This window comes from Poecilia reticulata, chromosome 11 (assembly GCF_904066995.2).
Source record: "Poecilia reticulata chromosome 11, P_reticulata-male-v2, whole genome shotgun sequence".
Classification (NCBI taxonomy): domain Eukaryota; kingdom Metazoa; phylum Chordata; class Actinopteri; order Cyprinodontiformes; family Poeciliidae; genus Poecilia; species Poecilia reticulata.
The window spans coordinates 7444819-7462610 of record NC_088840.1 but is presented as its reverse complement, the minus strand read 5'-3'; the positions used below and the strand labels follow the sequence as shown (position 1 = coordinate 7462610).

The 17792-nt window shown below is 40.8% G+C and overlaps 1 protein-coding gene across 1 annotated transcript; it reads right to left on the bottom strand.

Moving 5' to 3' along the window:
• Positions 1-11: 11 nt before the first annotated feature.
• mfsd2ab (MFSD2 lysolipid transporter A, lysophospholipid b) lies at positions 12-17550 on the bottom strand. Its single transcript, XM_008421485.3, has 14 exons — positions 17220-17550; positions 13449-13574; positions 12775-12899; positions 8635-8758; positions 6990-7068; positions 6731-6900; positions 6512-6599; positions 6078-6196; positions 5268-5351; positions 3674-3757; positions 3463-3575; positions 3204-3347; positions 2265-2441; positions 12-1907 (listed from the first exon to the last, which is right to left on the bottom strand). Exons 1-14 carry the CDS (start codon positions 17307-17309, stop codon positions 1856-1858), a joined length of 1575 nt encoding a protein of 524 aa, XP_008419707.2. The 5' UTR covers positions 17310-17550; the 3' UTR covers positions 12-1855.
• Between the last annotated feature and the right edge of the window lie 242 nt (positions 17551-17792).

The window sequence follows — 17792 nt, the reverse complement described above, 5'->3', positions numbered from 1 at the left end:
GGAAAAAGTCATTTTCATTCCACTTAATCATCTTTTATTATTTCCTTCCATCACAGTATTTCTTTTCTTAAATAACTACAGTACAGTGTACAGAAATCCATTCACTTGCAAACAAATATCTATTTACATGTTTACGTACAATATTTACATATAAACAGGAGGCGCAGTCTCCGAGGCTTGCGTGCCCCCATGCAGGACTAAAGCTCACACATTTCATCAACAGCCTCGGTCATGAGACACACGCGTAAAAACACTACGCACCGACGAGAACAAAACATTTACAGGATGTACAATAGCTACAAATTTCAGTGAGTGACGATGGCACATACAGTATCGTTCGGAAGGGATAGAGGAAGAGCTTAATGCATAAAAAAAAATAATAAAAATCACTATGGCAACTTAGTTGTCACGTCCAAGATGTAACAGTATGTATAACATATGACACTACATATACACATTTCCATATCGGCTGATATGAAACATGTCGGTCCTCTTAAGTTTTTTTGTTTTTTTTCCCACTTTTGGAGAACTGAGGTGATCAAAGTGTCCTGGTTGTTTTTATATACAATATTTAAAGATTAAAAGAAAAAACAATGTCACTGCTCTGTCTTCACACTCATTTTTCCAATCAAAACTGTGTGTGTTCCCTTTTTTTTTAAATACATACAGTGTTGTAGAAGAGGTAAGAATAGTAAAAAAAGAAGTCTACACACTCCTGTTGCAACAGCAGGAATTTATGATGTAAAGGTGGATCGTTTCAAAAATCTTATCCGGTATATTTTCTGTCTTTTACTGCCGTTTTAACAGGAGCGTACAAACTTTTTATTTACCGTAAGATTGTAGTAATGGCAACATCCACCGAAAGATGCACGCGTCACATTTAAAAAAAAAAAAAAAAACTGAACGAGAAGCTTTGTGGCTTCTGTTAGCGCGACTGTACAGACCTTAAATAGGTTTTAAATACTGCAAAGAGGAGGACTGTGAAAATCACACTAATAAATATTTAAATTAATATTTAAACATATGTGCTAGCTGTCGTCAAGGTTTTGCTCCAGGTTTGAAGAAATTAAAGCGTTAAGAAATGACACGGTCATTAGTAGCTGTTATAAATAATAAATTTAAAAAACAGTTGACTGGAGAAACTGCAGTTTTTCTTTTTTGTGCAAACTCGCTGCGTTCACGCGATGCGAACACTTGATTCGTTCTTGTAAACTATGATGAGATATTCAGTGAGCGATTGGCACTCGTCAGTTTGTGCTTTTTTTTTTTCTTTCAAATTTTGTCTCTGAAATACGAGTGAAATTCAGGCAAAAGACACAAAAAACAAAATTACAAAATGGCAGTTTCTTCCGATGTTTGCAAGTCTACTGTGACGTCATTTCCAGCGCAGCGCTAAAGGTCGTTACTGTTCAGTGTCGTATGTACAAAAGCACCATTAATGCAAATTTACCCCTCCAACCCGTTTCTTTTTTACATTTCTTTGTGCAATTTTATTTAGAGACCAACCTTTAAAAGGATTCTCACTTTGTACTCAATAGTAGCACGTCGTACAAAAAGGTAAGGCTTGGCGAGGCGTCGAAAGTCACACCAGGAAACCATCACGGGTATAAAAAAAAAACAAAAATGGAGGAGCGGGATGTTTTTTGGGAAAGGTCTCAGTCAGGTAGGCTCATCCGTTTTTGTACTTGGATTCTCAGCAGCAGCAACAGTGTTGGCCGTACAATCCGGTTCCTGTGCGGTCCGACGGGCCCCCGGGGGGGTTAGGGAAGGTCCGGGTCCTGGTCCGTTGGTCCCGCCCAGTGCAAAATGCCAGCCGGCCAACAGATTGGTCCAGAAGTTGCTTTCAGAAGATGCGCTAGATCATTTCCGTCACCTCTGAGGAGTCCGACGCCGAATCTGCCTCGTCCCTGCAGAGGGAGGAAAAGTGTTTTGAAATATATATTGAAATAATGACACAGTTTAGGGTTGCACCGATGTGAAAATTTGGGCTGACATCGATATCTATTTCATTTTTTTAATCCTGTAATATCATTTTGACACTTAAAAAAAAAAAAAAAAAAACAGATGGCAACACAATAAAAAAAAAATAAAAAAATTCTCTTGTTGGTATTTATCGGACCGATACCGATATGTTAAAAAAAAAAACAATATCAGCAGACAACGATGTTGGAGTCGTCGTATTGTTCATCCTTGGAAAAACTTTGCATTATCTTTAGATGAAAAAGAAAACACAGTTTCCATGGCAACTATCCAAGACATCTTACCTGAGCTCTTGTAGGATCTTGCGGTTGCCCTGCCTCCTCTCCTCGGTGATGGGGTACGTGTACAGGATTCCCAGGCCAATGAAGATGAGGACGACGGGGGCGGCCGAAACCAACACCTTCAAGGTCAGATCCACTTCCTTAGGCTGGGAGCAACCTCTGGTAATGTATCCAGCAAAGCTAAAAACGGATCACAGAAAAACGGTTACGCATCGGAAACAAACCTTCGCAGTGAGTCAACTGAGCAGAAAGTTAGCCATCAGTCACAGGGTTTTGGGCGATTTGATTGGATTTAGACTTTTGACTAGAGACTGACACGTCTCCCCTGAAAGCCTGGCAGAGTCGCTATGCTTTCAACATGCCATCGTTTTCCCACTTTGAATTTTCTGGATTTCTTTTTTAAAAACTGTGTTTTCTGTACATTATGGTAAACACTAATTATCTGATTTCATACTATTTTTATTGACACAAATCAAGAAACAACAATGGCTGAAGTGCTTTTTATCTTCAGGGAATCAAAAGAATATTTTGCTCTTTTTTTGCATCTGGACAAATGTAGATGTGTCAAAATTAGAGGTGCACCGATGAATCGGCCCAGAGCAAACTCTAAACCTAAAAACCTATATATTCTTACGTAATTCAGATTAAGAGTTTTACTTTTAGACATTAGAATAAGAAATTCTCAGATTTTAAATTTTCCACATTTAGAAATAATCTAATCATATTCCATTATTTTAGGACTGCAGAAGAACCGTGACGCTTTAAAAGCATTTCTGTCATGCCATTTCTAGTTAGACTGTTTGGTTCAAGTTGGGGGGAAAGAAGAAAAAAAACGTCTCTAAAGTGACTCCGTATATTTTTGTTTGCATTTTGTAAATCCTAAGCTGTGCCTGGTCCAGAGTAGTTTAGAATGTGCAGTCGTCTTTCTGTGTGAGCTCTTACTCTAAACTCAGCGTGGAAATGCCTAGCGAGATGCCAGAGGCGAACTTGGTGAAGAAAACGTAGAAGGAATAAAAGATGGCTTCGTGTCCCGTGGATTCCGGGTTCCGAACCTGGAAATCGTCAACGACGTCAGGCAGCATGGACCTGAGGAGGAGGAGAGCAAGAACCGCTTCATAAAAGCTGCCTGCAAAGTGCCTGAATAAAATAAAATAAAATCCAGATGAGTGATTAGCGTTGTTTTTTTGTTTGTTTTTTTTACCAGGGCAGCAGGAAGGCTGCAGCCACCGCCACGCCAGAGGCAAAAGACACGATGTAGGTGACGATGAGGTTTTTCGGTACACACACCACCATGATCATGAAGGGAACGGCAGACTGGGAGGAAGAGGGTGAAAAAAAAATAATCACAGAGTTAATAATAATTTCCAAATTTTACTAGCAACATCAGATTTGGAGAGGAAGCGCGGCTTTACCAAGGATCCGACATAAGCTGCCGTTTTCTTCCCGAAGCGAGTCAGGAACCACTGCCAGAACGGGATGGCCAGCGTAGCGGAGAGCTGCAGGGAGGAAAAAAGAAAGAAAGAAAGAAAACATCAATATATTTGCAAATAAGAGCTCAACATTCCAACTGATGACCTTCAGTTGTGTCCCTGCAGCTCTTTTACCAGAGAAGCCCAATATAATAAGGCTCCAACGAAAGCAAATATGAGCTGCTTTCTGAAACCAGCTGGACATCTTCATGAGTGAGCAGAAAAAAAAAGAAAAGGTCATTGTGCAGCAGTAGTTTTCCACCATGTTTGTGGAGTTTTATCTGCTTTATCTTTTTCCTCTTCTTCCACAGTAATCAAAGACTCTCATCAGCAAGCAAGATTTTTATCATGTAAACACTGCTGATTCAAGCTAAATGAAAACAAATAAAAAAATTTTAAATGCTGAAAATCACAATGGAATCTTCCGGAGAAGAATCCAAAAAGTCCCCAATTAAAAATGCCAAATAGTTTTATAGAAAAGCCTTCATTTTTGGCATTTTAAACATGCATATTGTCATCTTTAGCAAAGCTTAATGATCGGCTGCCTAAGTGTGTTGAGAAATAAAAGTAAAAAAACTTGACTAATTAAAAAAAAAATAAACTTGCAGTGTACATTTCTCATTTAAGAATATATCATCTCAAAACTCGCATGTAAAAAAATTATAATTAAAAGAAGTGTTCATCGGCATCAGCTCCATTTGCTGGTGGGTTAAATTTGTAGACATACAGACCCCAAGGGCCACAAACGGCCCTCGGCCCTCAGTTTGGACACCCTCTGCTATAGAAAATCCAATGTGAAACTTTGAATAGAAGATCTCTGTCCAATCTGAGTGACCTTGAATGTTGCAGTGAAGAATTGGCAATAAATTTGAGTTTTTTTTTTTTTTTATCTGGCCATGTCACAACCAGAATAATGTGAATATTTTTTCCAAGACATGAAGGTCCTGACTCTGTAATCCCGTCGGATTAGCCAGACATTTTCACTAAAATGACAGAAGGTACGGATTAGGACGTTTTAGTGCTGATTATGGAAAATATCATGTGGGGTTATTTTTCCTTTTTTTTTTTTTTTCCAGAATAATTGCTTCACTAAATGTAATGTACTTACATTAAAGTGGCTTTGTAATCCTTTCCATAAAGTAAAAGCTTAAAGTAATCTTTTCACCCTCGCTGACCTGGACTCGTTTGGCCCCGCCACTTGTGATGTCGAATAAAAAAGGTCGGGATCCGCCAACTCAATTCTCAGGTTTATATCAGACGGGGGAACAAAGGCGAGAGAAGAATGTGGCTCCCTGACCGTCTGTGGGAACAGCGTGGCATTCAGAGGCGGAGGCGCTTTGAGTTACCGAAAGCTCCAGCCAGGAGAAACTGTTTTATGTCCGACCACAGAGCCGGCCTTGTACTGGACACGATTTATTCCCTCGCCTCGGGCAGGGAGAGCTCTTTGTTCCACTTGTTCCGCGAAAATCGGACCCGTTGTGGGTTGCGTCCCGTCTGAAAACGCCACCTGTGCGTGTAAAGGCGTGCGAGCGCTCACCATGATGACCAGCAGGATGTTGTGGAAGTCCTTCCTGAAGCCCAACGTGGCGCTGCAGAAGAGAGCAAAGTTTCCCTCCAGGAGCTGGAAAAACAAAATAAAAATCATGATTTTACAAAAACACACATATGTCTGTGAAAGCATATAGCATGATGAGTAAATCCAAAAATATTTGTAATAGAATAATATGAAAAGTTTAAAGCCCTTGTATTAAAATGCCAACAAGTCAATTCATTTGAGAACTTTTTCCTCCTTTAATTTGACTTTTAACCTGCAGAATTCAACTGCAAAATGAAACCAAACCAACTTTTTAACAAGCGAAAATTAAAAAATAATATCTGATGAATAATGTCTCAGATCACCAATTCAGATTTTTTTTTTTTGTCTGAAAAGTCACTAAATTTAGCGACATGGTTGCCAAGTTGGCAACAGCGATTCCAGTATTTTGCCAATATCCCAAAATTAGGAAAATCAGAGCCATATTTACCGTTTTATAACTCCAAAAAGTACAACTATAACCTCACATGGTGTTGGCAGCATTATGCTTGGGGCTAGTGTGATGTTCAGCTGGCTGTAGTAAACTGAAGAACATTTCCAACATTTCTCTTACACCAAGGGGAATCAAGTTGCAGCATGACAGCAACCTGATCCAAATCGATTCACACGTTTGGGTGTGGCGGCTTTTATGCTCCTAAACATTCCTAGGACTTCTCCAGCCGTGTCACACAGAATGTGTGTGACGCGACCAGGTGGAAAAGGTTCTGAAATGATTTGTTTCCCCCTGGGTTTTTCATGAGGATTGGTACGCACCATGAAAGCCAGTGAGGTGAAGAGGAAGCCCATGACCAGCTTGGCATACGGCCCGTACCCCATCACCATCTTAATGCCTTTAAGGAAGGGCATCGGCTTCGATCTGATCCCCATAGCCTCTGAAAACACACAAAGAAACAGCCATTAGTGAAACATTATTAATTAAATCCGATTCCTACTTCAGAAATCTCCCTCTCTCTGATTCTTTACACATTTTTTTCCCCACAACAAGCCGTCTTCAAAGCTCATCATTTACTGGACAAACGTGCCTTGTGAGGCTCATTACGCCTCACAACACTTTCAGCTCAAACCACAGCTGGCTGCTCGCTTGTTCTCACACGCGAGTCAGCCCACAGAGTCAGGCCACATCCGAGGCTTCCTATTGGCTAATCAGCTGATGTGACTGAGTGAGAGCTGACTGAGTCGGCGCTCACCGTGTTCCCTCACGCCGGAGAACAGGACGATGGCACACAGGACGTACATGGAGCAGATGACGGCAGACGCGATCATGTACGCGTTCCTCTGCAACAACAAGAGGAGAAGAAATAAGAAAAATATTTGTGGATATTCGTCATCTCCGATCCAAATTTCACTTTGACTTCTGTTAAAAGATTAAAAAATATATTTTTTTTAAGTGTAGAGTATTTGTTTACCGTGTGCTGCAGGGAATGGTCCGAGTTGTTGTGGCTCAGGAGAATGGAGGAGTTGGAGGAGTTGGAAGAGTTGGAGGAGTTGGAAGAGAGGCAGGGGGCGTGAGCGTTGCCCACAATCTGACCCTGGATGGCCGTGCCGAGGACGGTGCCCAGAACCTCCACCGTCATCCCTGATGGGACCAGCAGAACACATCAAGTCAGGCCACCACACGGGAAATCTGGAGTTTTTTTCCCCCCTGGGTGCTGAGGTTGGACTTACTGTACGCCGTAGCAGAGTCCCTCTCCTTCTGCTCGGAGGTGATGAACATGGTGAGGGCAGAGTATGGCACATGGAAGCACTGGGAAAAAAGAAGATCAAATTTATGTTTATGACTCAAAAAAAAAAAGAAGCATACTTCAACTTTTGTTGAAACAAAATTTCAGACAAAATTTGAGGCGGCGGCCACAATATGAGCTGAGCAAATTATTTACTAGCGTGTTTAGTGTGGCCTTCTAACAACACTAATCATGTGTTGTTAGAACCCTTCAAGGTTTCTGCAGGTTTGAACAGTTCAAATATAAGACTTTTTAAGACCGTTAAGAGTAGCTGCGTTTCCATTACAAATGTGCACAAGTCTTCGTCGATGTTCCGCTAACGTCGAAAACGCACAATGTCCCAATTGCGGCGTTTCCATTACATAAGAAGCGCAATTAAAATCACACGTGAAAAAGTCTGTTCACGTGTTAAGTCGTTAAAATAAAAACACACCGCGGCATCTTCCTCCTACCACTTCCTGTTGTCTTCTTTGTATTTTCCACCAGTAGTAACATCTGGCTGTTAATCAAAGGTGCGAAAAAAGTGATTCAGCTTTGATACAACTGCAAAACTACCTCATGCTAGCGCAAAAATGTTTTTAATCAAAACAAGTTTTTTTTTTTTTTTTAAAACTGCCGTGTTTCCATTAAGGAAATTAATTTGTGTACTTCCAATTTGCACAGTAATATGGTCACTGGAAATGCAGCTAGTGAAATGTAAGACCTGTGTTATGACAGAAATTTGCAAAAGAAATTACATATTTTGCAATGTTCTCTGACCCCCGTAGTGACAAGCCTTTTTTCACTTAACCATGAGAGAGACACAAAAGACTTAGCTAGCAAAGTTTTTGTTAGCAGCTAGTTAGCGGTAGCCTCAAGTTGATTGGGCATGACTCAAACTTTTGCCTGACGGAAAGAAAAAAAAAACTTCATAGAATATACAAGAATAACACATTTAAAACCCGTCATTAACGCATTTAATGCCAACTTACTTTTTAAAACTGAATTTAAGACATTTTAAGGCTTTTCCCTTAGATACACTAATGACTTTTTAAGGTTGCACCGACACCCTATCCCCTCAAATGACAAGGGTTGAAGCCTGGAAAACATTACAGACATGAAACGTCTGGAATGTACAGGTCATTGACTGAACATTTCCTACTCCGTTTAGAACAAGGTGAGTGTAGATTGCTCAATTCCTTCCTCTTTCCTTCTAAATCTGCAGCCCCACCCCTCTCCGTGTTGAGCCACACCTGTCGCTTTATGGAGCAGAAAGCAGGTTACTCATCCTGCTTGCTTAAAATGCCTGAGGCCTTACCAAGAAGCAAGTGAAGTCAAACACACCCACACACATATATATATATATATATATATACATGCTCCAAAGTTATTGTACTGAAACAACAACATGCCCTCCTAATATCATCTGTCATCACTCCTAATACAATGGAGTGATGACAGATGCTGACATACTTTAGTGGCAGTTTGTGTGTATATATATTTGGGTCAGAGTCTGCAATTCTGACTCTATAAGTAGTGTAAAAAATAGAATAAACAAAGAAATTCAAAACACACAAAGTTTAGGACTCTGATCTGGGTTTGAGACTTACTGTCTGCAGGGACTGGAAGACGCAGTAGAATAAAATGTACCAGATGACTTTGCCGTGTTCGAAGGGGGGGACGTACCATATGAGGAAATAAGACGTCACGGCAAAAGGGGTGGACAGTAAGATCCTGCAGATGGACGAAAAGAGAGAACATCAGAGACTGAAGCAGAAAAGACATTTATTTATTTCGAACAGACAATAAAAAGTAAGAACGGGAAACTAAGATAAATAGTCCCATCAAATGACCTTGAATTTTACACACTTTAATTGAAAAGGAGCATGCGGAAGAGAAAAGATCTAATGATTTCCTTTTTGCGCAGCTTTTTTTTTTTAAGCTGGCTTCCATTTGTACTTTGTTTGAGCTCATAGTTTAATCACTTCCATAGATCTACCACACACACTGATGTATAGAAACTCTTGTTGGTTTTTCTGATGCATCTTTTTTTTTTTTTTTTTTCCCTTCTCTTAAATTGTAAGTCCACTCTGTCACTAAACATTTTGTGTGGGAGTTGACAGTTTCTTACTGTGAGCATAAATGGTAGAGTTTTGAGTTTTACATGTCGCTGAATTTCAGTACATCCGATTTAAAAAAAAATTTTTAAAAATGAATTTGTGCTAACAGCGCTAATGTTACGCATGGTGATGTTAGAGGCGCTAATCAAGGCCAATCATTGACAAAGACGCCACCGGCCGTTTTATTATTATTATTTCAAATATTGTTTTGCAATAAGTGCTCTCTCACACAGTGTGATGTCACCTTTCCTACTTATATAAACATTAACAAGCAAGCACACAGGAAAGAAAAGCCAGAAAAAAAAAATCTTCTATTTCAATTCTATTACAGAACGTCCATGTAAAATCAGAACCGGAACAACAACCAGAGATTGGATATCAGCCGGTAAGCTCTGACTGGTCCGTCTCCAATGGTGTGACCTTCAGGTATGGCCTGATCTCAAGGTTACATTTGGTTAAAAAAGAAGAATGCGGCTGTAGAACGTGTTGTACGGAAGATTTCCTGGATCTTTTCCCCGCCCCAATCTCGTTTAAAGATAAAAGTGGGCTGACTAACACTCTCGACACTTACATTCTGGAAAGTAACAGGGAAGGAAATGAACTCGTCATCCCGATTGTCTAAAATATCTACAGGAATACCATAACAAGATGTGAAGTCATGTTCATGTCAGCATGATCAGTCTTTACTGTATGTAAACTAAGCGACACGCCCAGTTTCCTCCCACGGAGTCGTTGACTAGGATCCAAACAAATCCTGCCTCTCATTATTTCTAATGTAGCTCTGAGGCACAGCGGGGGGGGGAAGAGGTGGGGTACATTTATTTTGCTTTACTGCACGTATGATGTCATTCACTGGAACCTTGTGACCTTGTGAGAAGAGACGGGCAAGTCACGGCAGATGTTTCATCAAAGATAAACTCAGGAATGTAAATAAATACGTCTCACACAGAATCAAACATGATGTCTAGTTTTGTTTTTGGTTTTTTTGGGGGTGGCTGGGAGGGGTTGTCCTCAGCAGAAAATAGTACTGTATTAATGACAAATGACATCGTCTTGTGTCTTACCAACAGCAATCTTGTTTCAGCATTTGCACACCCAGTGACCCTGCAGAACGGAGCTGACAGCTTAGCCTATATTAGCGCTAACCTGATGCCGCGGCTGGAAGCATATTATTAGCTTTGCTGATTGGAGGGAAATGCCACTTTAACTGACAGATAACTCAACAAGTGAGCTTTAAAAAAATAATCTGGCCACACAAAGCTGCCTGGACTTGTTTTAGTGCCTTTTAATTCAGGTCCATATTATTGGGTTTAGGTGTGTGACTGTAGCTTCAATTATAGCAATAATTGGCCAAACATTCTGGTTCTCAAGCAGTGGCTTGTTTACTTAATGCTTTAATGACATTTTAGACCTGAGAAATGTTAAAAATGCTCATAAATGCCTCAGCGGTGAGGCAAAAAAAGCCACGTATTTACCTTCTACAGCATTTTATTTATTTTAAAAGTTGCTCACTTCTAACTCTGCTGCAACAGAAAGCCTCATTCTGAAATCTGAACTGGAGTAACCTTCTGGATTCCTCAACCAATCTTAAAAAAAGAAAAAAAAGAAAAGAAATCCCACACTCCTGTGTGCCGCTACGCGATTGGCCCAGACAGGTGGTGTGTTCTCAGATAGACCAATGAGAAGCCGTCTCCGCTCTCCCCCGTTCCCTCCTCCCCTTCAGCTTCACAATGGAGCGCTTCGCCCGCTTCCTCCCGTGTCTCGCTCATCTGTACAACCTAACAGAGCTGGGGGATAACGTGACCCAACATGCCGACCATTCCTCCTCCACCCACCCACTCCCACCCACCTCCTCCTTCTCTTCTTCCCCCCAATGACGAAATAAAAAGTGGAGGAAACGCGTCTCACCTCGTCATGTCAGCAGCCCGAGTGACCTAGTTTTACGTGCTTTACCGTTTAGCTAATTATGAGGACATTTTGTTTTATTCCATAAAAAGGGAAGCCCAGTTAAAAATTTAGATGAGATTTGAATATTTTGTGAATGAATTGATCTTTGTAGCAAGATCTCAGATACAAAAACCTCCACTTAATCTTTTTGTCATTATTGAATTAAAGCACATGCTCTTGTGTATTGAACACCTGAGGGAGAATAATGCATCTCCCTTTAGGGCTCGTTTGAAGATGTTAAGTGGGGACCACCGAGACGTTTCCCTTCCCGTGAACTTGTTCGCCTTTTTTTAATACCTTTTCCTCAACTGGCCGGTTTCCATCCCCTAACAATCACACTGTGATGTGCTGACAGGAAACTGACGAGCTCTTCTATAATCAGACCCTTCGCTGACACCCCACACCCCCTTTCCCTCAGTGTGTCAAATATGGCCACCAGATATGAGGGCCAAATGTTTGCAGGAGACACTTTTGGACTTCTACAATACACACACACACACAAAAGAAATTACCAAATTTGAAACCGCCTCATGCCGTATGACTCCATGCGATACTATTTGCGCATTTCATAATTTATCACCAGAAAAAAAACAAAAACATTTGTTTCGAAGTTTGCAACGAGACAAAACGTGAAAAAACAAAGGGTATCAATGGTGTCATGACGTACTAATGCTGTCAGATAACACTTTAGAGTAGGAGTGTGTCAGTAGAGATACTTTCTGAAAAATACATTGTGTACTTTGTAGGAGAGAAAGAGAAAAAAGGGCAAGTTCTGCATCAGGTGGGAGCAGGGGCGTGCACAGATATTTTTTGGGAGGGTGGCAGGAGCTCAAATGGGGGAAAAAAAAAAAGAGTGGTATGAGATTTATAAGGCACAGGTTAAACATGTATTTCTACCAATATTCTGTCTGATGCAGATGTTTACTCAAATTCACCTGGAAAAATTTAATAATACTAAAAAAAACAATTTAAAAAGGATACTTTTTTTCTAGAACAGACACAATGTCCTGGGCTACAAATAATAATATTAAAAAAAACTACTTCAGTTGGGCACGTTTTTTTTTTTTTTTGTCCAGATGAAAAAGGGTAGGTAAAGTAGCTGGTGTCCATCTAACCACGTTCCTGGGTAGGAGTTATATTTGGCAGAACCATGCAAAGTATCTTGCAGTTGGAAGAGTGCGAGAGAACGTTTCTGCAGAAGCTCGATTTGTTTAGGCTCAACACCCAACAGCTTTGTTTGTTGTTCAAACCTCCCAAAATCTATTCTGGACTCTTTCAGTCAAATGTTAATCGCTCCACTGGATGAATAGAAAGAGAAAATAGAGCAGGAGGAAAAAGAAAACAAATGTACAAAACAGTGCAACGAGGAAGAGGCTAATTTGCCTCATAGTAACTTCTCTCCCAACGATGACTCAGACACTTCAAGCCCCGCCCCTAAACAATGACACGTGTCCAATCTGGCTGGAAATCTTCCATTCACTTGCTGGGCCCCCCCACCACTCCATTAAGCTGCTTCAGTAACAAATTTGTGATAACAAGTGAAGTTATGTAACCGGGCCTCATCAGGAGGGGTGGCGTTTGGCAGAGCCCCAACTTCCACAGAGGTCTACCGAAAAGTCTCAGCAGGAGAAGCATAGTTCCATTTAAAAACAAACAAACAAACAAACAAAAAAACAGGCGTACCAGGGCATCATCCGCCCGAAACGAGTCCACGGGCTCCGGGAGACCAGGAAGCCCACCGTGGGGTCCGTCACGGCATCCCACGCTCGGCCGATGAACAGGATGATCGAGGCGTAGAAGGGATCCAACTGCAAGGAAGAAACTGTCAGTGCTTTCACTGTAGATGTTTTACTGGTTCCAGGTAAGCTGAAAACATCTCAAACTGCTCCTGTAAAGCTGAACAGCAGCAGTAAAACAGTAAAAGAAAAATATATAACCTTAAACTTTATAAGGCGACGTTTAGCAGGCCAAGGAGGCACTTCGACTCCTGACTGTACAATCTGCGCCACGCTGTGTCACCCAAAGAGGGCCCCGCAATGAGCCGCCTTGGACGGCCAACAAAGCCAAAACCCAGCGACGCCTCGGGCTCAACGGGGCTTATTGTGGCCCGAGCCATCAGATTAGTGAAAGAGCCTATTAAACCAAGACCCTCCTCATTGTCCTGGCTTTGTTCCCCACCTCCAAAATATTTAAAGAACAAGCCCCCACACATTAATCCTTTCAGATACAGTAGAGCCTAATTGCAGAGCCAATAATGTCAGCAAGTTAGAAACTTTCCCCCACAGTTACAATCCCCACCGTATTACAAACAGACTTTCTTTTTAAGAAGCACAACTGTAAAGTTTTAGGTCGCTTACCTGAGCTACATCGAGTAGGTAGAGCTGCAGGAAGAAGCCCAGAGCACATCCTGTGATCTGGTAGGGCGCACCGCCGATTGCATAGCAGATCTTGTTGCAGATCGACAACCTGGTTCTGTGCTCATGCTGAGGAGGGAAAAACAAAAAACAAAACAAAAAAAAGAGGTTCGATTAATCCAGAAAATCTTTGTTTGAAAAAGTATTTGAGTCTTTGTGTACGGCAACAGGTTGGGAAGAGGTGCTCCAGCACTTTCGCTGCAATTCTGCAACTTATAGATGGTAGTTTTGAATCCAACAGAAAATTAAAGCTGTGAAAAATATACAGGAAAGATTCTGCTACTTTGATTTTGATGATTCCTTATGCATAACAATGTGAAGGTGATTCTACTTACAGTTTTGTTTCATTTTATTTTGGTCAGCCATTGACAGAAATGTAAATATTGTTTATCCATTTCTATACTAGTTTTGTCTTGCGTTCTTTTTTCTTGTTTTTTTTTCTTTTTTGGCATGTGAATGGAAAAGTTAAGAAATGACCAAAAAAACTAAAAATGATCTAATTTTTAATCAAATGCTCGACAAGATGCTAGTTGATTCAACTATAGACCTGATGTTGGAAACTCAGTTTTGACCAGTATTTGCACCGATCACAATTTTGTCACCTATGTTGCCAGTGCCAATTTTTCATGAGAAAAAGCAATGTTATTGCTTTCACTTCTAAATTTTGGCAGATTGTCAATCTCCCAAAAGTAAGGAAATCTGGGCCGATTTATCGAACACTCTTGCCAATTAAAAATTGGTCTATTCTGATCCATCAACCGACAGCTGCATCTTATATAAATAAATGTATGCATCAAGTCAATGAAGTCAATGAAAAATGAACATTCAAGGAACCTTCAAGGTTTTGTTTAATCGTCCAGCTTTAGCACGCCCAAACCTCTGGAGTCATTTGCTGAGCTTTCCCCCGTTTCTTTCTAAACTCCTTAACTCGTCAGTCTCGCCACTCTCTCATCGCTCAGAATTAGGATGGAGAAACATATTTGCAAGAGTCTCATAAGAAATTTGGCCCAAATCTTTAATCACCACGGATTCCTTGAAGAACGAGAGAGTTCCCGTTGACCAGAAGAAACGGCAAGCACGAGGAAACAACCAAGATGGATTCCCCAACAAGCGCCAATTCTTCTTCATTTTCTCCACAGTCGACGTAATTGATACTTCAACAGACAGGACAGTAAACACTCTGTCTAATGACAGCACACAAACTGAGGCGACTAGTGTCGGCCGCGGCACCACAACGTCGCTGTTGTCGGTCATGTCAGGAGCTGCCAGGGCAACAGGACCTTGGCAGCAGTCTGGACTGACTTAATAGCCCAAAGCGGGGAAAAGGGGAGCGCTGCCAGTTTGACCACAGAAAGTGAGGTGAGAGCACACCCTATTCCTGACCAATCGGAGCGCAGGAATCAACAAAGCCGCCGCTGGGGCCAGTCAAAATGAACCTGTGTGATACCATCTATGTGTGAAAATGTTTTCTAAACCACACAGGTACATTTCCACCACTCCTTGTTCCACATGTGTCACTAGTGTGGAAAATGCTTTGCCTTAAACAATACATAGTATGATAATGCTGCGTCTCGAAGCGAGTAAATAGGCTTCTCCCTTGTTGATACACTCAACTCCACTTTGTTTAGGCCACAAATGCCCTCTTTCCCAACAAAAGCAAGCCCTGTGACAACAAGTGAGATTTTATTCACTTGTCTGCCACCGTGGCAGAAGCATAACTTGATTTTCTTTCCTTCACCTGGTTCAATGGTTCAAACCTTGTTCGACCTGATTGCAAAGGAATTGTGCAACTTCCTGTTCCTCCTAGTCTACAAGCATATCACGTCTGGTGCTCATTCAAGTGTCCTAGTTTAGATTTACTGCCAGTTACAATGGCGACATCGTTGCAATGAGGGAGAATAAACATGAAAACAATAACAAACCAAAAAAAATGAACTGATCAACCAGAGATCGGCATCTGACAATTTTTTCGATGATAAGTTTGTTTTTTACTTCAAATCAGATTAAAAGTCAGCCGCTATGATGCATAAAGGGTGATCGAATAGGGGTATAATTGTTTTATATGATATAAATTCCAAGTCAATGCATAAAGGAAAATGCAGCACATTTTCCCTCATTCACTAATCAGGATTTTCCTAGCCGATACCAATATCTGGATTTCTTAGACATGCCAATTCTGATTTTGATAAGTTCTGATGTTTTTCTTTTAACAAAAGGAGCACACAAGAGACGGAAATACGAGCTGCTGACTACCTTATAAACCCGTAGTTTTAAGTTGAACAGAAAAACATTACAAGATTATTCCCCACGGAAGCACCAGAACATATAACCTTCATCTTTATGATCTTCTTTATGCACTCTGGGATGTCCTGGGATGCAGTAAAACACAAGCTGACGTTTTACAAGTTCTAGTTTTGTCTAAAATACATAAGTTATTAACCGAGTAATGTGACAAAAGGGTGACAGAACGAGTAACTTTTTAACACTACTTTCAGAGCCTCCATATCAGCTCATTGACTGTAAATAGCACACATATCAGTGCATTTGCTACATGCTACTACTGTACTCTGATAAGAAGAATTACGTGGGAAAAGAGGAGGGGGGTTTCCAAACAAAGTCGCTATGAATTAGGTTAGTTGTGATTGCAAGCCGCTCCGTTTTTGTTCGAGTACAGAGAGAGAAGGTCGGGGACTTTTCTCAGAGGATCCCCTGACTGCCTCAGCTGTTTCTGACACGTCACCTCGGTGGACGCTTCCTGTTGCGTTCAGAGCGATGGAAAAAATGTTAATATTTTGACAAGATTACTATGGAATTTCAATTAGTTGTTGAGGTTATGGTTGCCAAATAGTCAAGCCCATACCGACTTTAGTCACACCCTTTTATCCCCCTGTGGCAATAGAGTTACAGCCTGAGGCAAAGTTTCATCCTATTTTCGTACAGTAATTCAAAATTATTGTCGCGTTATTCCTGAACTGAACATACAGTGCTTTCATATATTGCTCGAAGACGCTATGTGACCGATGTTATATTTTCAGCTGGGTAATTTACTGACATTAAAATTTTATTTTCTTGCCGACACATTTTGACGCACGTGACAAATTAACTGCTTAGATGGCTGTGAAATGCATGAATTAACGCGAATATGAGTCTTAAATAGCCCTAGTTATGAACATTTTAGAGGTTTACATTTAGTTTTGATGGCTCATTTGAGAGCAGCAGAAAAAAAACTAAAATACATAACGTCCAAATATTAAAATTTTAAAGCTTCTTTGCGCGTGACTCCTTTAAGCGTCTAGATTAGCATATTTTAAATATTAAGAGGACATGCTGACGAGAGAAAAAGACAGGGCGGGAGGCACTCTTGGGCTTGAGTCGGTTTTTTAAATTGAATTGATCATGTTTGCTTCCATCCACCTTTTATATATTTTATTTAATTCATTTTATGCAGTTCTGGGTAATACCTAGCCATATTTTGCTACACCAATGTATAAAAGAGATCAAAGTGAGCGTCGCGCGCCCCTTCTCGGCTAACGTACGTGATTCACGCCTTTGAAACGTCAGTTTGCCGGGTGTGCTCCATTCATTCCAGCTTTCAACACTCACTCCTGAAAACGTGCCTATTCCGCCTTAATGCGAAATAACATATAGGATTTTTTTTTTTTAAACCTCCAAAGCAAGATTTGTAATCTTTTTTCCCCCACATACTCTTCTTACCTTTCTTGAAAGCTTGATAACATCCGAGCTGACCGACTTGTTTAATAGACTGGCATTGGAGTATTGTTCAGCTCCTTCTCCTTTGGCCATCGCAAAACAAAAAGGGGAAAGTGGGGGTGGTGGGGAGAGAAAACAGCAGGTAGCTTCGTTGAACTTGGCCCAAAATAAAACCAAAAAGGTCTGAGCAACCACGCCTGTAGTATCCTCCCTCTACGAGAAATGCTTGAAAACTGAAGAGGATGAGAGGAGGGTGAAGGTACGGTAGTAATTTTAGAGCGCTCTCACTCTCTCTCACTGGGCCTCCGCCCCCGGTTTGAAACGTGCTATTCACCCCACATCTAGCCCCGCCCCCTCAGGCGGAGACTTCTGCAACAAGCTGATAAGCACGTTCTTAATCATTTCTCCAGGAACTCGATATGTGTAAACAAAATATTGGATTAACCACGCATGCATAACATAATGTTCTACTATCCTATTTTCTCATTTTCAATTTGATAGAAAAAGAATCAAATAAAAATATCGTTATCATTATTATTATTATTATTATTTCTACTCCTTTGACATAATTATGGT

What these genes read in the sequence shown, in the direction of transcription:
- mfsd2ab (XM_008421485.3), bottom strand. Translation starts at nt 17,309, where the DNA reads ATGGCCAAAGGAGAAGGAGCTGAACAATACTCCAATGCCAGTCTATTA. An exon ending in TTCGGGCGGATGATGCCCTG is followed by an intron (nt 8,759 to 12,774) that starts GTACGCCTGTTT and finishes GTCCATCTGCAG; the next exon opens with GATCTTACTGTCCACCCCTT. An exon ending in ACCATTCCCTGCAGCACACG is followed by an intron (nt 6,600 to 6,730) that starts GTAAACAAATAC and finishes TTGTTGTTGCAG; the next exon opens with AGGAACGCGTACATGATCGC.